Raw genomic sequence first — 23068 nt, forward strand, 5'->3', positions numbered from 1 at the left:
CAGGGCTGGTGGTGCTCTGCAGGCTCCCCCTCTTGCGGAAAGGGGATTTGGGTTTCCCTGAGCCGTTGCCGCTGGAAAAAGATGCTGACATCTTGCCGCCCGCGCTCTTGGTGCTGCTGAAGCAAAGCCAGGGAGGAGGAGCAGCAACGACGCCGGAGCTCTGCCTCGCGTTGGGGCGGCTGGGCGGCGGGACCCGCGTGAGGCTGTCACAGGCTCCTCTGCAGAGTTGGCTCCTCCTCCCAGCTAGCCACACGCCGGGCGCAACGCTGCGCAGTGACGAGCTAAACGCAAGGATTGTGGGGCTCCATCGGAGGACCATCCTCCTTGGTTGCCTGGCAACCGGAGTATAAGCTTCCGGTAGCTAACGTAAGGGGAGAACCTGCCACGGTAGGAGAACACTATGGACGAGACGAGAGTGTGCACGATTCCGGCTACAACCCAGCAGCTGAGTAGCAAGGTGAGTGGAGGACAAAAGGTTTTTCCACTGGTCTATTAATAGCACTTACATCCACACCACATATGAAAAAGGAACCAGACCACAAAAAGGCAAAAAATGAAGTAGAAGTCACTAGCTATGTTTTTATCATTTACAAATGCTCTTTCGGAAAGTTTAGAAAGCACCCTTGACATACACCCACCTGCCGTCCACCATCATTAATACAGTAGTGACAAGCAAGGTCAACAAAGCGACACATAACAAGCACATTGTGCACTTCCTGTTGTTGGGACTAACCTGAAAAAGCCACATACTCAACGTGTACCACTAATAATAATAATCATAACACATCTATACTAGTCCTCAGAACTACTTTTACATTTTTTTGTATTAGTAAAGTAGACCCAGGAAGGTCCGACATGATCCGTTCCACTATGCCATTTGACATCAGATGGTTATGGGACCATCTGGCCAAATGTGGCCCGCAGGACATTAGTTTGAGGCCCCCGCCTTGATATGAAAGTTTAATGTTAGTTTGATATGGATGCTGTATGGTATCATGTACCCAGAAAAAATTATTACGTTTGATTCATGTTCATGTTAAAGGTTAAATAACTGTTAATAGTTATCCTCCCTATCCGTGAGGAAGTGGTAAGTTGAAAGGAAATTACTTGGAGGCTACCGTTTAGGTTGCTAGCTCTCTAGTTTGCGAGTTAGCATGTGTCACAAGACCATGCAGTTGCGCAATATGTTGTAAATCAGGGGTCTCAAACATGCAGCCCGCGGGCCAAATGTGGCCCGCAGGACACTAGTTTGAGGCCCCCGCCTTGATATGAATGTTCATGTTGAAGGTTAAGTAACTGTTAATAGTTATCCTCCCTATCCGTGTGGAAGTGGTAAGTTTTTGGCTATTTAAGTTTAAAGGATATAACTTGAAAGCTACCGTTTAGGTCGCTAGCTCTCTAGTTTGCAAGTTAGCATGTGTCTCAAGACCCTGCAGTTGCGCAATATGTTGCAAATAAAAAAAAAGAGTATAAATAGACTATAGTCGTGTTTTGTCATGTCTACATGGCTCTAATAATGCTTTGTTCATTTTAATAAGAAAAAAAATAATTTGTCTACCCACCAACTATATGTGGTTTCTTAAGTTTTTATTATTTGCCGTTTTATTATTATTATTATATTTATTTATTACTGATTGATTGATTTTCTTTATTCTTGATTTGTTTATTTATTTTTCATCTTATTTTGTGTAGAAAAATAAGCTCCAGTGGCCCCCAGGTAAATTGAGTTTGAGACCCCTGAGTTAGAGCATGGAAAAACTGTTTAAAACCTACTGTGTATACATTTTTGTACCATTATTAGAGCCCTGTGGACATGAAATAACACCCCTATAGTCACCTTTACACTTGTATTACACTTGAGATACAGTATATAATCACAAATTAGCATTGATAGTGTAGTAGCGGCATCCCTGGTGGCTTATTACTTATACTTTTACCTTTTTTTTAACAGTTTTCATTAAATCATTCATTTTCTACCGCTTTTCCTCACAAGGGTCGCGGGGGTGCTGGAGCCTATCCCAGCTACTAACAGTTTTGTGTACAAAAAACAAACAAAAAAACAACACAATCATACCTACAAAGTCACACAAGCAGAAGCAAGAGCAGACATCACCACCTTGCGGTGAGAATGATTTATGCAGCTATGCATGTGAACCTCCTGGATGATCTGACACACACACACACACATTCTCGAGATGGTGCAACCCCTACAAGAAACAATTAAACAAAAAAACATTCAAACACCGCTGGAGGATTTACCTTGGAACACAATGTTGTTTCCTCTGTGCTGCTGCGGTTTTGAACCAGCCTTGTGGCGGCCCAGCCTCTTGCTGAAAATTAGATCACTGTGCATATCACTCACTCCTGGGGAGCAAAGCTCATGGGATTCGGCCGGCTGTGTTTGCAATAGCCGCTCCTCACCCCCGGCCAAAAACACACGTTCTCTCTCTCAGTGTGCACGCTCACAGGCCTCAACATTAGGTATAGCTGAACAATAGACATACGACATTACTGTGGGAAATCAAAAGACCATGTGGGTGATTTTACGGATGTACTAAAGCATGATTTGATACCTCATTTACTTCTCTATCGCAAATATTTAAAAAGGTTACAGCAGATTTTATAATGGAAAATAGTGCCTTTCAAGACAAAAGCTCGACACACAAATCTGTTTTAAAAGTCAACAATTTCTGATCATCCAAAAGTTCAAGGAAGAAGGTCAAGTGTGTAGATGTAGATGCCTCACACTGCAGTTCAGCAGCATGCTGTGTATTTTTTTTAACCCTACACTAACCATAACGGCCAGTATTTCCGCACAAGTCCATTTTAACGGAATTTTGTCTGCAGATACATATTAAAGTCAATTAACATACCATATATTTTATCTTGACCTATAACTCCAGTCCAAAAGGCTTCATGTTTTTTTATAACGTTTTTTTTATTTTTATAAAAGGCAAACTGTAATAGTAGCTGTGTGATATAATGTCTACCTGTGTCTACCATGCTGTTTAATACATGCACATAATACACAAAGTGTTTTTTTTTATTATCTTTTAATATTTTGCATTCTTATGTCCTGCTACTTCGTACTATCCTGTCCATAATGTTAAACAACACATAAATATTTTTACCGGAAGCGTGTCAACTTACCACCTGACATTGTTGCGGATGTCGGTCCCACACACCGGAAGTTGGCTGTCAAAAAACACAACGAAATAATTAAAAACTTATTTGTCTAAACCACCTAAAGGCAACATTACTAGCGCATAAATGATCATAAATAATATTTTAACATTTGTTTTCTTTAAAGTTGCTAAGAACAAGTTTTGTTCAAAGTTGCTCACCACTCTTGTTTCTGCCCCCTCGACTAACGTAAGTTAGCTAATGCTAACACTACACTAAATAAAGAACAAGTAGCATTGTTCCTGTGGATATAAAAATGACAATAATATGTGGTATAAAGGATGATAAATGATAACAAAAAGCGTTACCTGTATTTTATGCTTTTTTGTTTAACCCTGTCTCTATCTCTCCCGTCAGCATTCACGTTGTTAGATTTACGACAGCTGAGTAAGGAACCAAGTGGTTGGTGTCCATTGTTTCCTCAAGGCTTCCTGTCTGCTTCAACTGAACTCACATATCCTTTTTTTTTCTCTCAATGGCACTTCTGCTTTTTATAGACGTTTTTGCTTGTCACATTTTTATTCTCAGCGGTGTCTCATTTTAAAACTTTTTTTTTCATGATAGTTTTCTTATCTTTTATTTTTTTGCATTCTTATTTCCTCCTACTTCGTACTATACTGCCCATAATGTTAAACAACACAAAAGTATTTTTTACCGGAAGCGTGTCAATTTACCACCTGACATTGTTGCGGATGTCGGTCCCACACACCGGAAGTTTGCTGTCAAAAACACAACGAAATAATTAAAAACTTATTTGTCTAAACCACCTAAATGCAACATTACTAGCGCATAAATGATCATAAATAATATTTTAACATTTGTTTTCTTTAAAGTTGCTAAGAACAAGTTTTGTTCAAAGTTGCTCACCACTCTTGTTCCCCCCCCCCCCCGGCTAACGTAAGTTAGCTAATGCTAACACTAAACTAAATAAAGAACAAGTAGCATTGTTCCTATGGATATAAAAATGACAATGATATGTGGTATAAAGGATGATAAATGATAACAAAAATAGTTACCTGTATTTTATGCTTTTTTGTTTAACCTTGTCTTTATCTCTCCCGTCAGCATTCACGTTGTTAGATTTACGACAGCTGAGTAAGGAACCAAGTGGTTGGTGTCCATTGTTTCCTCAAGGCTTCCTGTCTGCTTCAACTGAACTCACATATCCTTTTTTTTTCTCTCAATGGCACTTCTGCTTTTTATAGACGTTTTTGCTTGTCACATTTTTATTCACAGCGGTGTCTCATTTAAAAACTTTTTTTTAACATAATAATAAAAAAAATAAAAATAACTCCTTGTGAATTGATTGAAAAAAACATGCATGGTAAAGTCAACATTTTACTTATGATTTTTAAAAAGATAAATCAAAAAATAATTAAAGTATAAAATTTTAATGTATTTACAGCGTCATGTGATAAAATGCTAATCAATAAATACAACTTAAATAATTAATTCTAATAATTAATTTAATAATTTTAATAAAATTATTAATTTTAAATAAATTAAACAATAATGAGTAAATACACATGCCATGAAATAATTAGGCATTCAATTGAATAAATACCACTTACATTAAGTAATTAAATACATTGATTGTTAAATAAATACTTAATGAATACTTTTTAAATAATGATTTAAGACTATATTTCCACAACTGAAAAAATTAAGGGCTGCATGGTGGGCGAGTGTTTAGCGCGCAGACCTCACAGCTAGGGGACCCGAGTTACGTTTGATTCATGTTCATGTTAAAGGTTAAATAACTGTTAATAGTTATCCTCCCTATCCGTGTGGAAGTGGTAAGTTTTTGGCTTTTTTAAGTTGAAAGGAAATAACTTGAAGGCTACCGTTTAGGTCACTTGCTCTCTAGTTTGAGAGTTCAATCCCACCCTCGGCCATCTCTGTATGGAGTTTGCATGTTTTAGGTTTGTTCACGTGCTAGGTTAATTAGCGACTCCAAATTGTCCATAGGTATGAATGTGAGTGTGAATGGTTGTTTGTCTATATGTGCACTGTGATTGGCTGGCCACCAGTCGGTAAAAGCCGTAAAATAACTGAATAGTCCTTCACGAGTCAAGTCTTTTCAAGCAGCTGTAGGCTCCAACTTCCTGCAAAGTATCTTGAGAAGCTTCTTTCCTGGCTTCTGACGCTTGCCGTGCGCCTACGTGCTCTGCAGCCTGTCCTTGCGTAATCGCACTCCGGCTTCAATGACCTTTGCCCTCCTGCCAGCGCTCAGCACAAACACACTAATTTAAAAACTTGACTTTTTTCTCCTCTTTTACGACGACTGCAGCACGTATTCTTACGCTATAGTACTGCTAGTAACTGCACTTTATGCCTTGACCGGCATTCCTGTACGCTTCTTATTGTACGGTCAACCGTGGCATGTCAACAGTTTGAGTCCACGATAACAAAGCTAGCAATGAGAGGCGGTCAATACTCACACAAACGGACCTAAAATAGAAGAAAAGTCCAAAGATGGCTGTTTTAGTTTGTAATGTATTTGGAGAAGTCACACCGACGAGGATTACACATAGAGCTGACTCCGCCCACCACCCACCACAGGACAAAGAAATGTCCCTAGGTAATAATTGCCATGGGGATGGATCTCATGCAGCCATTTTAATAATCTTCTCACGGGACTATGCTATATAGAAATCACATTACGTTCATGGCGGTTAATTGATTTGAGTCCTGACTGCTAAACTAATTCAGTGTTAGTAACATTATTAGAGCCCTGTAGACATGAAATAACACCCCTATAGTCACTTTAGCTCTGTTATTCATTGCGCAACTGTTATGGCCGCTAGCTAACGAGCTAGCTAGTTAACCTCAAATGTATTTCTTCTAAACCAGGGGTCTCAAACACGCAGCCCGTGGGCCAAATGTGGCCCGCAGGACACTAGTTTGAGGCCCCCGCCTTGATATGGATGCTGTATGGTATCATGTACCCAGAAAAAATTATTACATTTGATTCATGTTCATGTTAAAGGTTAAATAACTGTTAATAGTTATCCTCCCTATCCGTGTGGAAGTGGTAAGTTTTTGGCTATTTAAGTTGAAAGGAAATAACTTGAAGGCTACCGTTTAGGTCACTTGCTCTCTAGTTTGCGAGTTAGCATGTGTCTCAAGACCAAGGGTCTAAAACACGCGGCCCAAGGGCCGAATGTGGCCCGCAGGACACTAGTTTGAGGCCCCCGCCTTGATATGAAAGTTTAATGTTAGTTTGATATGGATGCTGTATGGTATCATGTACCCAGAAAAAATTATTACGTTTGATTCATGTTCATGTTAAAGGTTAAATAACTGTTAAAAGTTATCCTCCCTATCCGTGTGGAAGTGGTAAGTTTTTGGCTATTTAAGTTGAAAGGAAATAACTTGAAGGCTACCATTTAGGTCGCTAGCTTTCCAGTTTGCGAGTTAGCATGTGTCTCAAGACCAGGGGTCTCAAACACACGGCCCACGGGCCGAATGTGGCCCGCAGGACACTAGTTTGAGGCCCCCGCCTTGATATGAAAGTTTAATGTTAGTTTGATATGGATGCTGTATGGTATCATGTACTCAGAAAAAATTATTACGTTTGATTCATGTTCATGTTAAAGGTTAAATAACTGTTAATAGTTATCCTCCCTATCCGTGTGGAAGTGGTACGTTTTTGGCTTTTTTAAGTTGAAAGGAAATAACTTGAAGGCTACCGTTTAGGTCGCTAGCTCTCTAGTTTGCGAGTTATCATGTGTCTCAAACACACGGCCCACGGGCCAAATGTGGCCCGCAGGACACTAGTTTGAGGCCCCCGCCTTGATATGAAAGTTTAATGTCAGTGCGGCCCGCGCAAGTTTGATACGGATGCTGTATGGTATCATGTACCCAGAAAAAATTATTACGTTTGATTCATGTTCATGTTAAAGGTTAAATAACTGTTAATAGTTATCCTCCCTATCCGTGTGGAAGTGGTAAGTTTTTGGCTATTTAAGTTGAAAGGAAATAACTTGAAGGCTACTGTTTAGGTCGCTAGCTCTCTAGTTTGCGAGTTAGCATGTGTCTCAAGACCCTGCAGTTGCGCAATATGTAAATAAAAAGAGTATAAATGTGACTATCGGAGGGGCGGGCGGGGGGGGGGGGGGGGTCATATCAAAAAAGAATAAGACATCTGTGTTCTTTTACAAACATAGAAACTCTTTATTACAACATTATCTCTCTCCCGACTCAACTAATGGCCGACAACGTTCAAGGCATTCTTTCCCTTTAAGACAATATATGTGGGTATAGTTAAAAAAAACTATTATTAAAGGCTCCATACCATTCTCAATTTTGTTTATTTACACACGATTATCCGCCCTTAAGCAACAGAATGTTGGCATAACCCTGTGTCCGTGTTAGCAGAGGCGATCTGATTTATCGTACCCGATGGCGGTAAAGAAATCAAACGTGTTTCTCCTCCGCACAGAAGGCAGTGACAGGTCAAAACATTCCAGCCTGCTTGAAATCAAAGTCCAAACCCTCGGCGATGAAAAGAAAGTACACACAAAAACTACCAAACACTCCATTAAGCATGTGAAAGAAATCATCCACTTCAGCATCAGGAAATAAATAGTAGCAGTGAGAAACAAAGATGGCCGCCAGGGGTAAATGCTCTAAATTACAGGGAAATAATCACACATATGTTAGCACGCAGACCTCACAGCTAGGTTAATTAGCGACCAAATTAGCTACCAAATTGTCCATAGGTATGAATGTGAGTGTGAATGGTTGTTTGTCTATATGTGCCCTGTGATTGGCTGGCCACCAGTCCAGTCTCGCTCCAAGGCTCCAGCACCCCCACAACAGTATCACTCGGATACTGTGAACATCCAGCAGCAACACAACATTTTGGCATGACTACTATTTTGATGAAAAATACACTGAACCAGGGCTGCGCAGTGGACGGGTGGTTAGCACAATGGCTTCACAGCTAGGAGACCCGAGTTCAATTCCACCTTTGGTCATCTCTGCGTGAAGTTTGCATGTTCTCCCCATGTTCTCCCACATTCCAAAAACATGCTAGGTTAATTAGCGACTCCAAATTGTCCATAGGTATGAATGTGAGTGTGAATGGTTGTTTGTCTATATGTGCCTTGTGATTGGCTGGCCACCAGTCCAGCTTGGGCCAAACCAAGTAGTATAAAAATGTTCCATTCCAAAATAAGGCCGGAATTCACTTCTCACAGTTGGGTCTGAAACTGATAAACAGCGATAAATGAGGGATTACTGCACTTGAATAAAACTTCAAAACAGCAAAATTACATTAGCATAACAATTAGCGGCCGACATGTCAAGATACACGACTGCAGATTGGCCTCGATGCTGGGCACACCTGCACCCCGATAATGAGATCCAATACAAGTCAGAATTGCCAAACATAATGTTTCTCAGGGTTGCACGGTGGTCGAGTGGTTAGCAGGGCCAGGGTTCGACTCCACCCTTGGCCATCTCTGTGTGGAGTTTGCATGTTCTACCGTTTATCCTCACAAGGGTTGTGGGGGGTGCTGGAGCCTATCCCAGCTGTCTTCGGGGCGAGAGGCGGGGTACACCCTGGACTGGTGGCCAGCCAATCACAGGGCACATATAGCCAAACAACCATTCACACTCACATTCATACCTATGGACAATTTGGAGTCGCTAATTAACCTAGCATGTTTTTTTTGGAATGTGGGAGGAAACCGGAGTACCCGGAGAAAACACGACGAGCTAGCCACTTAACCTCAAATGTATTTCTTCTAAACCAGGGGTCTCAAACACGCGGCCCACGGGCCGAATGTGGCCCGCAGGACACTAGTTTGAGGCCCCCGCCTTGATATGAAAGTTTAAAGTTTGATATGGATGCTGCATGGTATCATGTACCCAGAAAAAATTATTACATTTGATTCATGTTCATGTTAAAGGTTAAATAACTGTTAATAGTTATCCTCCCTATCCGTGTGGAAGTGGTAAGTTTTTGGCTATTTAAGTTGAAAGGAAATAACTTGAAGGCTACCGTTTAGGTCACTTGCTCTCTAGTTTGCGAGTTAGCATGTGTCTCAAGACCAGGGGTTTCAAACACACGGCCCACGGGCCGAATGTGGCCCGCAGGACACTAGTTTGAGGTCCCCGCCTTGATATGAAAGTTTAATGTTAGTGCAGCCCGCGCAAGTTTGATATGGATGCTGTATGGTATCATGTACCCAGAAAAAATTATTACGTTTGATTAATGTTCATGTTAAAGGTTAAATAACTGTTAATAGTTATCCTCCCTATCCGTGTGGAAGTGGTAAGTTTTTGGCTATTTAAGTTGAAAGGAAATAACTTGAAGGCTACCGTTTAGGTCGCTAGCTCTCTAGTTTGCGAGTTATCATGTGTCTCAAACACACGGCCCACGGGCCGAATGTGGCCCGCAGGACACTAGTTTGAGGCCCCCGCCTTGATATGAAAGTTTAATGTTAGTGCGTCCCGCGCAAGTTTGATATGGATGCTGTATGGTATCATGTACCCAGAAAAAATTATTACGTTTGATTCATGTTCATGTTAAAGGTTAAATAACTGTTAATAGTTATCCTCCCTATCCGTGTGGAAGTGGTAAGTTTTTGGCTATTTAAGTTGAAAGGAAATAACTTGAAGGCTACCGTTTAGGTCGCTAGCTCTCTAGTTTGCGAGTTAGCATGTGTCTCAAGACCCTGCAGTTGCGCAATATGTTGTAAATAAAAAGAGTATAAATGTGACTATAGTCGTGTTTTGTCATGTCTACAGGGCTCTAATAATGCTTTGTTCATTTTAATCTGAAAAAAATAAACTTTTTTTTATTATTATTTGCCCTTTTATTATTATTATTATTATATTTATTTATTACTAATTGATTTTCTTTATTCTTGATTTATTTATTTTTCATCTTATTTTGTGCAGAAAAATAAAAATTAAGATATTTGAGAACAGTGGAATGTTTTATCAGAGCTTTTATTGTAGAAAATCGAAAGCAAAAGTTTATTAATTTTTCTGTTTTTAATAAATGCGTTTTTTTTTTTTGAAAACCTGATGCGGCCCAGTCTCACCCAGACCCTAGCTCCCCTAGTTTGAGACCCCTGACTTATTGTTTTTAGTGTATTTTATAGCTAATTTAATAAACGGGTCAAAGGAAGAGGAACACAAGAGGAAGGCTAAGTAATTTCTCTTCATTTCCAAATGCAAATGTTGACAGGAAGGGCTTGTGTGCCGCACTTTGGACAACCCCTATCTTATTGGATCTCATTAAATTGTGCAGGCGGTCATATATTGGATGTATAATGTCGTCACAATGATGGGATTTTAAAGATGTCAAACATTCGTAAAAAAAAAAAAAAAAAAAAAAAAAACGACTTATGCGTCAGTACGTGTGTGGTTATTTTTTGCCGGATCCGTCTCAATGAAGTCGTAGGTCTCCTCTGCGATTTGTCCCGGTATGCGGAAATCGACAGGGAGAGGCTGTGCCGCCTCAGGCGCCTGGGACTGAGTGAGGAGCCGGCATGCTTCCCCTTTCGGACTGGAGGTGCTATGCGAGTTCTGAGGTTCCAGGTTGCAGCCGGTGCCCTGAAGAAACTGGAGAAAATTCTCCTCGATGGAGCCTTCCCGGCTGGGAAGCCTGTCCTCCGCTTCCAGTGCGGCTCCACGGAACAAACAAGGAAGATGTTTTCCCAGCTCTTCCCGGATTTGTCTGTTGAGACATCCGTAGAAGAAAGGGTTGGAGGTGAAGCAGAAGTACCCCATCCAGGTGACCGCCTCCTCCAGAGAGGCGAGCGCGGCAGGGGGGCTTGCGGCCAGAGCGGAGTACAAATGAAACGAGAAGTATGGCAGCCAGCAGCACAGGAACTGTCCGCCGACGGCAGCCAACACCGCCGCCGCTTTCCCGCCTCCGAACGGCCGCTGCGGCGTCTCCCTTCCGGTGCCGGAACCGGAACCGGTAACCATCGTGGAACGACTGCTGAGCGACTCTGATCTCTGGCGGCGAGGCGTCTCCGTCCAAGTGGGTACAGGCCCGCGGTGCATGGCGGCGACGCGCGCCACTTTGAACATGTTGCAGTACACGATGAAAATAACCAGAAGAGGACACAGGAAGTACAGCAGCGTGAAGAGGACCATGAACGCCAAACGGTTGGAGCCACCTCCTGTCCAGTGCAACGAGCAACGCCTGTGACCCTGAGCGGGAGCCGGAGAAGGAACCGCCCCGTTTCCTCCGTCACCCCCCCCCAGAAGAGGAGCTCTTGCACCTTGCAGGAGCCAAGCCAGCAGCGGCAAAGCGGACATCGCTAAAGCTTTAACCCAAATCCCCACCAGAACCGACGCAACCAAGCCCACGGTCATCTTCACCTCGTATCGCATGGGGTGTATGATGTAATAGTAGCGCTCCACGTTGATGACCGAAATGGAGAGAATGGCGGCGCTGACCAGACACACGCTGAGGAAGAGGTAACTCCGACACAGCGCCTCTCCTAAGAACGTCCTGCTGGAGAGCATGCCCAGTGGCATCAGAACCAGGGCCGCCAGAAGGTCCACCAAGCACAGGTGGAAGACGAAGGCAAACTTGTGTAGCTGCGGCACCTTAGCGATGACCGCCATGATGGCCACGTTTCCCACCACGGCCAGTAGATCCATGAGGAGCATCGCCGCGAGAGCTAGCCACTGCGACGGAGGCCAAACCTCAGCCACAGCCGAGGTAGACGCGTTGAACGGGAGCGGCGGAAGCAAGTGGGAGGAGTTCCACGCGGGCTCCATTGGAGGCTGCGATGAGGCGGGCGGGCAGGATCCGTCACCGGCCCATCACCCATCCTTCACTGCCAGGAAGTACGACTGGAGGACAGCGGCGTGGAAATGAGGTCGGAGGCTAACCCTGCAGTTACGGAGATGGCCTGAGGGTCGGGAGGTTTTTAAACGATGTCCTCATGTCTGCCGTCCGACGCCGCCGTCCCTGATGAATGACAGCACAAGCAAAATCATACAAAAATCAATAAACGGAAAAAACATAAAATGGACGAATAATGAACCTCGCTTCAAGTTTTGAGGCTGGACTGACCGTCGAGACTTTTTTGCACACAACAAATGGTGCGTTCAATGGCTGCCAAAGAAAGTGCGAAATCGTACCATTTTTCAAAAAAACATAAGCGAAGCCATAAAGACAAAAAGTCAATATTGTGGCCTGTATACCAACAGACAAAAGTTTGGAGACACTTTCTCATCCAATAACATGGTAAAGTGTCTCCAAACTTTTGTTCATTAATTTTACGGATTAATTTAATTGAATTAATTTATACAATTGTACATTAATAAATTACTTAAATTATATAATTCATCAAAAAATTATTAATTAAATTATATAACATTTAGAAAAGTTACAAAAAATTATAATTACGATTTTATGAATAAAAATAATTATTAATAATATTATAACATATTTTATGAATGAATTTAATTGAATTAATTTATACAATTATACATTATTTAATGACTTAAATTATATAATATATCATTTAATTTTTAATAATATATTTTCATCAATTAAATTATATAACATTTATACAATTTGCAAAAATTATAATTATGATTTTATGAATGAAAATAATTAGAGTGGAGACACTTTCTCATCCAATAACATGGTAAAGTGTCTCCAAACTTTTGTTCATTAATTTTACGGATTAATTTAATTGAATTAATTTATACAATTGTACATTAATAAATTACTTAAATTATATAATTCATCAATAAATTATTAATTAAATTATATAACATTTAGAAAAGTTACAAAAAATTATAATTACGATTTTATGAATAAAATAATTATTAATAATATTATAACATATTTTATGAATGAATTTAATTGAATTAATTTATACAATTATACATTATTTAATGACTTAAATTATATAATTTATCATTTAATTTTTAATAATATAATTTCATAAATTAAATTATATAACATTTATACAATTTGCAAAAATTATAATTATGGTTTTATGAATGAAAATAATTAGAGTGGAGACACTTTCTCATCCAATAACATGGTAAAGTGTCTCCAAACTTTTGACTCATAGTGTATACCTGTATTATCACATATTTTATGAATGAATTTAATTGATTTAATGTATACAGTTATACATTAATAAATTACTTAAATTATATAATTTATTATATAATTTATAATAATTTTATTTAATAAATTAAATTATATAACATTTATTTAATCAAACATAATAATTTTTTCTGGGTACATGATACCATACAGCATCCGTATCAAACTTGCGCGGGCCGCACTGACATTAAACTTTCATATCAAGGCGGGGGCCTCAAACTAGTGTCCTGCGGGTCACATTTGGCCCGCGAGCCGTGTGTTTGAGACCCCTGGTCTTGAGACACATGCTAACTCGCAAACTAGAGACCAAGCGACCTAAACGGTAGCCTTCAAGTTATTTCCTTGAAACTTAAATAGCCAAAAACTTACCACTTCCACACGGATAGGGAGGATAACTATTAACAGTTATTTAACCTTTAACATGAACATGAATCAAACGTAATAATTTTTTCTGGGTACATGATACCATACAGCATCCATATCAAACTTGCGCGGGCCGCACTAACATTAAACTTTCAAATCAAGGCGGGGGCCTCAAACTAGTGTCCTGCGGGCCACATTCGGCCTGTGGGCCGTGTGTTTGAGACACATGCTAACTCGCAAACTGGAGAGCTAGCGACCTAAACGGTAGCCTTCAAGTTATTTCCTTTCAACTTAAATAGCCAAAAACTTACCACTTCCACACGGATAGGGAGGATAACTATTAACAGTTATTTAACCTTTAACATGAACATGAATCAAACATAATAATTTTTTCTGGGTACATGATACCATACAGTATCCGTATCAAACTTGTGTGGGCCTCACTAACATTAAACTTTTATATCAAGGCGGGGGCCTTAAACTAGTGTCCTGCGGGCCACATTCGGCCCGTGGGCCGTGTGTTTGAGACACATGCTGACTCGCAAACTAGAGAGCTAGCGACCTAAACGGTAGCCTTCAAGTTATTTCCTTTCAACTTAAATCGCCAAAAACTTACCACTTCCACACGGATAGGGAGGATAACTATTAACAGTTATTTAACCTTTAACATGAACATGAATCAAACGTAATAATTTTTTCTGGGTACATGATACCATACAGCATCCATATCAAACTTGCGCGGGCCGCACTAACATTAAACTTTCAAATCAAGGCGGGGGCCTCAAACTAGTGTCCTGCGGGCCACATTCGGCCTGTGGGCCGTGTGTTTGAGACACATGCTAACTCGCAAACTGGAGAGCTAGCGACCTAAACGGTAGCCTTCAAGTTATTTCCTTTCAACTTAAATAGCCAAAAACTTACCACTTCCACACGGATAGGGAGGATAACTATTAACAGTTATTTAACCTTTAACATGAACATGAATCAAACATAATAATTTTTTCTGGGTACATGATACCATACAGTATCCGTATCAAACTTGTGTGGGCCTCACTAACATTAAACTTTTATATCAAGGCGGGGGCCTCAAACTAGTGTCCTGCGGGCCACATTCGGCCCGTGGGCCGTGTGTTTGAGACACATGCTGACTCGCAAACTAGAGAGCTAGCGACCTAAACGGTAGCCTTCAAGTTATTTCCTTTCAACTTAAATCGCCAAAAACTTACCACTTCCACACGGATAGGGAGGATAACTATTAACAGTTATTTAACCTTTAACATGAACATTAATCAAACGTAATAATTTTTTCTGGGTACATGATACCATACAGCATCCATATCAAACTTGCGCGGGCCGCACTAACATTAAACTTTCATAACGAGTGTCCTGCGGGCCACATTTGGGCGGCGGGCCGCGTGTTTGAGACCCCTGCTTTAGCATAAAGCGGGACTTTGTTTTGATCGACACAAGTCGGCATAGTCAAAGTGTATAAACAAGTCTCGGTGTGTGATGCATAGCAGTTGTAGACAATAAACAATAAAGATTGTTGACTTATTACTAATTTTATACAGTATACACAGTACTGATATGGTAATATTCTATATATTGGAGCAGGAATTAAGGCTAAATGACCGAGTGAAGGATGTGCGCTATACAGTATGTCCAAATGCCCTATTTCAGTTTTAGCCTCCTGCCTGCTTTAGTCATGTCTTGCCACCCACTCGTGTGTATGTTAAATCATTATTAATACATAACATAGCATTTCTGTGATATATTAGTACAATATAATCATATAATAATATGGGGGGGGACATAGATCATGATGTACCTGAATAAGAATATTTGCTGCTGCTTCGGGTTTTTGGGTGGAGGATGAAATTGTGGTGCATCTCCCACCGGCGAGGCAAAGTAGTCCCGTAGCGTCATGTAGCATCACGTAGCATCACGTAGCATCACGTACCTGCGGGCGCCATCGCCGGGCTTCCCGGCCCGGGATCTGCTTTGTGCATCCTGACTGACTCCAGCTGTGGCGTGGTTCGGGACAAAAGATGCTGATGGAGATGAGTGTGTACGTGATACAGAGAGACGGTTTGTGTGTTAGAAGGCAGCCCACTCACCTCTCCTCTCTCACCCCCCCCCCCCCCCCCCGCCCTCTCCCGTCACTTCTCTCCTCCTCCTTCCGCTCACAGGCTGCAGAGATGGAAAAGGAGGCAGGAAGAGGGGAGGACCATCGCTTTGTTGTCTCCGTGTGGTCCTAGTGTCCCCTGCTGAGTACAGTAAGAACAGTGCACTTATTATACAGCTTTAAGAAAGCTTTAAAAAACATTATTATTGTGTCTATTGAAAATGTTAAATGTTACTATTATTATTACATTATTATTATTATTCATTGCAGGGGTGGCCGACAAAGGGCGGCCTTGGCGGAGGTCAACGTTCATTGGAAAAAGGCTCATTGCTGCTGGGTCTCAAACTCAATTTACTTGGGGGTCACTGGAGCTAGGCTAGGGTCTGGGCGAGACTGGGCCGCATCAGGTTTTCAAAAAAAAAAAAATAAAAACGCATTTATTAAAAACTGAAAAATTAATAAACTAGTATAATATAATCAAACGTAATAATTTTTTCTGGGTACATGATACCATACAGCATCCATATCAAACTTGCGCGGGCCGCACCGACATTAAACTCATATTCATAAGGCGGGGGGCCTCAAACTAGTGTCCTGTGTGCCACATTTGGCCCGCGAGCCATGTGTTTGAGACCCCTGGTCTTGAGACACATGCTAACTCGCAAACTAGAGAGCTAGCAACCTAAACGGTAACCTTCAAGTTATTTCCTTTCAACTTAAATAGCCAAAAACTTACCACTTCCACACGGATAGGGAGGATAACTATTAACAGTTATTTAACCTTTAACATGAACATGAATCAAACGTAATAATTTTTTCTGGGTACATGATACCATACAGCATCCATATCAAACATTAAACTTTCATATCAAGGCGGGGGCCTCAAACTAGTGTCCTGTGGGCCACATTTGGCCCGCGAGCCATGTGTTTGAGACACCTGGTCTTGAGACCCATGCTAACTCGCAAACTAGAGAGCTAGCAACCTAAACGGTAACCTTCAAGTTATTTCCTTTCAACTTAAATAGCCAAAAACTTACCACTTCCACACGGATAGGGAGGATAACTATTAACAGTTATTTAACCTTTAACATGAACATGAATCAAACGTAATAATTTTTTCTGGGTACATGATACCATACAGCATCCATATCAAACTTGCGCCGGCCGCACTAACATTAAACTTTCATATCAAGGCGGGGGCCTCAAACTAGTGTCCTGCGGGCCACATTTGGCCCGCGAGCCGTGTGTTTGAGACCCCTGGTCTTGAGACACATGCTAACTCGCAAACTAGAGAGCTAGCGACCTAAACGGTAGCCTTCAAGTTATTTCCTTTCAACTTAAATAGCCAAAAACTTACCACTTCCACACGGATAGGGAGGATAACTATTAACAGTTATTTAACCTTTAACATGAACATGAATCAAACGTAATAATTTTTTCTGGGTACATGATACCATACAGCATCCATATCAAACTAACATTAAACTTTCATATTCATAAGGCGGGGGCCTCAAACTAGTGTCCTGCGGGCCACATTTGGCCCGCGGGCCGCATGTTTGAAATGTCATGGCATGAATTTTACTCAGCATGGGAAAAAACTGTATTTTGTGTTCAGTTGTGTTGTGATTGACTAATATTGACATTAGTTTGTGTTATATTTGTATATAAAAATAATTAATATGGTATGGTATGGCATGGTACGGTATGGTACGGTATGGTAAAGCGGTTCCATGGCCTCCAGCGTTAAAGATTTGTAACGCAGGTGAGGAGAAGTGAAGATAAGGCCGGCCTTCCAGCCTCCACCGTCCAAGCTCCTCAAACAGAGGCTCCTGTTGCCACGGTGATCCTTTTCATATCCTGTCCATATAATTATGGATACGACGACTCCTACCAAAATTGCTTGCCCCCTCACATCCACCCGCCGCCCCCGCCCCCACGCAATTTGCATTTGTGAGGTTAAGCGAGCATTTGCATTTAATGACAAGCACGCGTCGCACGTCTTTTAGCAAAACTGACTGATGGATCTGATTCACCAACGGACTGACACTGGATCAAATCAAGACCTCAGAGTGGTTTTTCTTACCTTACATCCACAGTCCGTTGAAGAACCACACAGACCAGGGCCCTCGGTCATGAGGGATGCCCACCGCAACATCGGCACGTCACCCGCCGCCGTTACTCCGGTGTTCCCCTGAACATTTTAAGAAATTGTAGTTTTTGTGTTACTACCCCAACCTTCCATAAGTGGGTCAAAAATGACCCGGTCAGGTTGTTTTCTTGAAATATCTTTGTAATGAAAAAAAATTATCATTTCATATTCCAGGTATTTCTCAAAAATCATATTTTTGATATCATGCCGTTCAGTATGGGTGATTTTTGAGCCACTTATGGAAGAGTATGCAAGCCAGAGCTTTTCTTCCTGTCACTCGCAGAGACCGGTGGCACACACGGCCCCAGTGATGCAATGACAGGTACTGACGAGGAAGAACACGTACGTCAAACCGCAAACACGTGTGTTGCGTGTTGCGTCGGTGTCCGCACGTGAGCGGCGTGCGCGCCCCCGTGGTTGACTCGGGCCAAAAATAGCGGATCCCTCGCACCCGTCGCTGGCGGCCACAAATACAACGGTTTCCATGGCAACAGGTGCTGGGAAAGAGCTGGGAAAAAAAGGACGCGGCGCTAAACCCCACACCGCTAACAACAGCTGGCCCAAACCGGTCACGTTAACGCGCTCACACCTCGCATGTGCCGGAAAATACTGAAATGTGCAAAAGGTGAACCGTGTGGGAAGAAAGCATTCAACTGCTTATTGTTTGGGGGGGGGGGGGGGGGGGGCAGCTTGACTCCTGACTGCATTGTATGCTTAACGTCCATAAATAATTAGAATAAATAATTAGAATAACAAATCAATCAAATCAATCATCCATTTTCTACTGCTTATCCTCACGAGGGTCGCAAGTATGCTGGAGCCTATCCCAGCTGTCTTTGGGCGAGAGGTGGGGTACACCCTGGACTGGAAATCAAATGAAATACTAAGTTTTAAAACAAGTATTGGTGTGATGTTGATGGAAATAATGATACTTTCACCAACAATTGGCAAATGATTTTGTCTTTTATTAATAATTCCATGCTCCATGAATGGGATCCATGGCATATTTTAATTTAATTTAATTTAATTTAATTTAATTTAATTTAATTTAATTTAATTTAATTTAATTTAATTTAATTTAATTTAATCTAAATACATGCGTTATTTGTTAAAGAACAGGGAAAAACAGAAATTTAAATGAATACAATTAATACAATTGGCAAATGATTTTGTCTTTTATTAATAATCCCATGCTCCATGAATGGGATTCATGCCATATATTTTATATTTAATTTTATTTAATTTTATTTAATTTTATTAAATTTTATTTAATTTTATTTTATCTTATAAATACATGCATTATTTGTTAAAGAACAGGGAAAAACAGAAATTTAAATGATTACAATTGGCAAATGATTTTGTCTTTTATTAATAATCCCATGCTCCGTGAATGGGATTCATGCCATATATTTTATATTTAATTTTATTTAATTTTATTTAATTTTATGTAATTTAATTTCATCTTATTTTATATTATAAATACATGCGTTATTCGTTAAAGAACAGAGAAAAACAGAAATTTAAATGAATACAATTAATACAGTTGGCAAATGATTTTGTCTTTTATTAATAATCCCATGCTCCGTGAATGGGATTCATGCCATATATTTTATATTTAATTTTATTAAATTGTATTAAATTGTATTAAATTGTATTAAATTTTATTTAATTTAATTTCATCTTATTTTATATTATAAATACATGCGTTATTTGTTAAAGAACAGGGAAAAACAGAAATTTAAATTAATACAATTAATACAGTTGGCAAATAATTTTGTCTTTTATTAATAATCCCATGCTCCATGAATGGGATTCATGCCATATATTTTATATTTAATTTTATTTCATCTTATTTTATATTATTAATACATGCGTTATTTGTTAAAGAACAGGGAAAAACAGAAATTTAAATGAATACAATTAATGCAATATAATGTAATTCTATGTTAGTTCATTATGATTTTTGTTCTATTATATTTGATGTGTTAATGTGTAAATGTTCCTCAGTCCGCCAGAAGGGGGCGGTGTGTCCCCTATGTTGAGACGCACAGCACATTGTGGCTAAATAACGCCAAAAAACGTTCATCTAAGGACGTGTTTATCATGTATCACCGTGCTTGTCATCTGCAACGGTGTCCGAGCGTCGTTGTCGTGTAATAATAATAATGTGAAGGAAAATAACAGCTCGGCGGCTCGGTACGTGCGTGACGTCACATCCGGGCCGGGGCTCATTGATAATTCACAAGACAGCTCCAATGGCTGAATTGAACCAGCGATAAGGATTTCCCAACGGCCGCCAGGAGACAAAATAATGTAAACATCAGGAGCTAAAACAACAAATGGTAGAATTCATTCCATTTCATCATAAGCTAGTTTACTTCCCTCTCATAAAAATATGTATCTGTGTCATTATACCCCAGATTCCTATGCTAAATTGAATAGAATTATTAGAACCTTCATTACATTTCATATTATAAGATATTTTATTAATATGTATTTTAACTGTATTACATTTTATTTCATTTCCAGCTACGAGTCTGCCTTTTCGTACCTGTAATTAATTCATTGAATTATTAGATTTTTATTTCATTTTATTTTATTATATATTTTTATATTTTTCTTTAATAGTATATATGTATATATTTAATTTTATTTATATTATTTTATTTACTTACAAAGTCTGCCCCATCATACCTGAGATTCCTACGATAAATTAAATTGAATTATTTCATTTTATTGTATTTAATTTTATTCTATATTAATTTAATTAATTTTATTATTTAGTATTTTTATTTAATTGTGTTTCATCAATTAAAATAAAATAAAAACAAATAAAGACAAATTAAATAAAAATAAAAAATAACAATTAAAACTAAATTAAGTTAAATTACATTAAAAACTACATTTTTACTGCCTCATCATACCTGTGATTCCTGTGATATATTGAATAATTTTTTTTAATTTAATTTAATTATATTTCAATGTATTTTATTACATGTGATTATATATTTTATATTATTAAATTCTATATAATTTTCCTGCTGTAAAAATTATTACATTATTGTTTATTATTATATTTAATTAAATTCTATATTAATTTAATTAATTTTATTATTTAGTATTTTTATTTAATTGTGTTTTATCAATTAAAATAAAATAAAAACAAATAAAGACAAATTAAATAAAAAGAAACAATAAGAATTAAAACTAAATTAAGTTAAATTACATTAAAAACTACATTTTTACTGCCTCATCATACCTGTGATTCCTGTGATATATTGAATAATTTTTTTAATTTAATTTAATTATATTTCAATGTATTTTATTACATGTGATTATATATTTTATATTATTAAATTCTATATAATTTTCCTGCTGTAAAAATTATTATATTATTGTTTATTATTTTATTTAATTAAATTCTATATTAATTTCATTAATTTTATTATTTAGTATTTTTATTTAATTGTGTTTCATCAATTAAAATAAAATAAAAACAAATAAAGACAAATTAAATAAAAATAAAAAATAACAATTAAAACTAAATTAAGTTAAATTACATTAAAAACTACATTTTTACTGCCTCATCATACCTGTGATTCCTGTGATATATTGAATAATTTTTTTTAATTTAATTTAATTATATTTCAATGTATTTTATTACATGTGATTATATATTTTATATTATTAAATTCTATATAATTTTCCTGCTGTAAAAATTATTATATTATTGTTTATTATTATATTTAATTAAATTCTATATTAATTTAATTAATTTTATTATTTAGTATTTTTATTTAATTGTGTTTTATCAATTAAAATAAAATAAAGACAAATTAAATAAAAATAAACAATAAGAATTAAAACTAAATTAAGTTAAATTACATTAAAAACTACATTTTTACTGCCTCATCATACGTGTGATTCCTGTGATATATGGAATAATTTTTTTAAATGTAATTTAATTATTTTTCAATGTATTTTACTACGTGATTATATTTTTTATTTTATGAAATTCTATTTAATTTTCCTGTTGTAAAAAATATTACATTATTGTTTATTATTATATTTAATTAAATTCTATATTAATTTAATTAATTTTATTATTTAGTATTTTTATTTAATTGTGTTTCATCAATTAAAATAAAATGAAAACAAATAAAGACAAATTAAATAAAAATAAAAAATAAGAATTAAAACTAAATTAAGTTAAATTACATTAAAAACTACATTTTTACTGCCTCATCATACCTGTGATTCCTGTGATATATTGAATATTTTTTTTTAATTTAATTTAATTATATTTCAATGTATTTTATTACATGTGATTATATATTTTATATTATTAAATTCTATATAATTTTCCTGCTGTAAAAATTATTATATTATTGTTTATTATTATATTTAATTAAATTCTATATTCATTTAATTAATTTTATTATTTAGTATTTTTATTTAATTGTGTTTCATCAATTAAAATAAAATAAAAACAAATAAAGACAAATTAAATAAAAATAAAAAATAACAATTAAAACTAAATTAAGTTAAATTACATTAAAAACTACATTTTTACTGCCTCATCATACCTGTGATTCCTGTGATATATTGAATATTTTTTTTTAATTTAATTTAATTATATTTCAATGTATTTTATTACATGTGATTATATATTTTATATTATTAAATTCTATATAATTTTCCTGCTGTAAAAATTATTATATTATTGTTTATTATTATATTTAATTAAATTCTATATTCATTTAATTAATTTTATTATTTAGTATTTTTTTTTAATTGTGTTTTATCAATTAAAATACAATAAAAACAAATAAAGACAAATTAAATAAAAATAAACAATAAGAATTAAAACTAAATTAAGTTAAATTACATTAAAAACTACATTTTTACTGCCTCATCATACCTGTGATTCCTGTGATATATTGAATAATTGTTTTAAATTTAATTTAATTATATTTCAATGTATTTTATTACATGTGATTATATATTTTATATTATTAAATTCTATATAATTTTCCTGCTGTAAAAATTATTATATTATTGTTTATTATTATATTTAATTAAATTCTATATTAATTTAATTATTTTTATTATTTAGTATTTTTATGTAATTGTGTTTCATCAA

General features: G+C 37.4%; 2 protein-coding genes and 2 long non-coding RNA genes across 9 annotated transcripts in view; 1 reads left to right on the forward strand and 3 right to left on the reverse strand.

Moving 5' to 3' along the window:
• ampd2a (adenosine monophosphate deaminase 2a) overlaps positions 1-5732 on the reverse strand; it is a 42248-nt gene extending 36516 nt beyond the window's left edge. The window contains exons 1-2 of one of the 5 annotated variants that reach the window (XM_058054237.2): positions 5625-5732; positions 3151-3195 (exon numbers count right to left, since the gene is read on the reverse strand). In XM_058054237.2, the coding sequence (XP_057910220.2) occupies positions 3151-3160 (10 nt within the window). In that variant the 5' untranslated portion in view covers positions 3161-3195; positions 5625-5732. Of the gene's footprint in view, positions 129-3150; positions 4128-5624 lie in introns of those variants that run through there. The other 4 variants (XM_078798732.1, XM_078798731.1, XM_078798730.1 and 1 more) reach the window with 4 other exon arrangements.
• Positions 28-16165, forward strand: LOC144902068 (uncharacterized). Its single transcript, XR_013630315.1, has 3 exons — positions 28-457; positions 15841-15927; positions 16047-16165. It is a non-coding gene; the product is annotated as an uncharacterized LOC144902068 (long non-coding RNA).
• On the reverse strand, positions 9642-15755 carry LOC131105839 (G-protein coupled receptor 61-like). Of its 2 annotated transcripts, none has more exons than XM_078798740.1 (2): positions 15612-15755; positions 9642-12130 (listed from the first exon to the last, which is right to left on the reverse strand). In XM_078798740.1, the coding sequence occupies exon 2, from the start codon at positions 11935-11937 to the stop codon at positions 10546-10548; it is 1392 nt and encodes a 463-aa protein (XP_078654866.1). In that variant the 5' UTR covers positions 11938-12130; positions 15612-15755; the 3' UTR covers positions 9642-10545. The 2 variants fall into 2 exon arrangements, with proteins under 2 accessions (XP_078654866.1, XP_078654865.1); XM_078798739.1 differs by having other exon boundaries at positions 15480-15755.
• Positions 15789-23068, reverse strand: part of LOC144902067 (uncharacterized) — a 13623-nt gene continuing 6343 nt past the window's right edge. The window contains exons 5-6 of the long non-coding RNA XR_013630314.1: positions 17860-17967; positions 15789-15918 (exon numbers count right to left, since the gene is read on the reverse strand). This is a non-coding gene — a long non-coding RNA (uncharacterized LOC144902067). The remainder of the gene's footprint in view (positions 15919-17859; positions 17968-23068) is intronic.

Source organism: Doryrhamphus excisus, linkage group LG18 (genome assembly GCF_037039965.1).
Source record: "Doryrhamphus excisus strain RoL-2023G ecotype Guam linkage group LG18, RoL_Dexc_Guam_v1.1, whole genome shotgun sequence".
Taxonomy (NCBI): domain Eukaryota; kingdom Metazoa; phylum Chordata; class Actinopteri; order Syngnathiformes; family Syngnathidae; genus Doryrhamphus; species Doryrhamphus excisus.

What these genes read in the sequence shown, in the direction of transcription:
- LOC131105839 (XM_078798740.1), bottom strand. Translation starts at nt 11,937, where the DNA reads ATGGAGCCCGCGTGGAACTCCTCCCACTTGCTTCCGCCGCTCCCGTTC.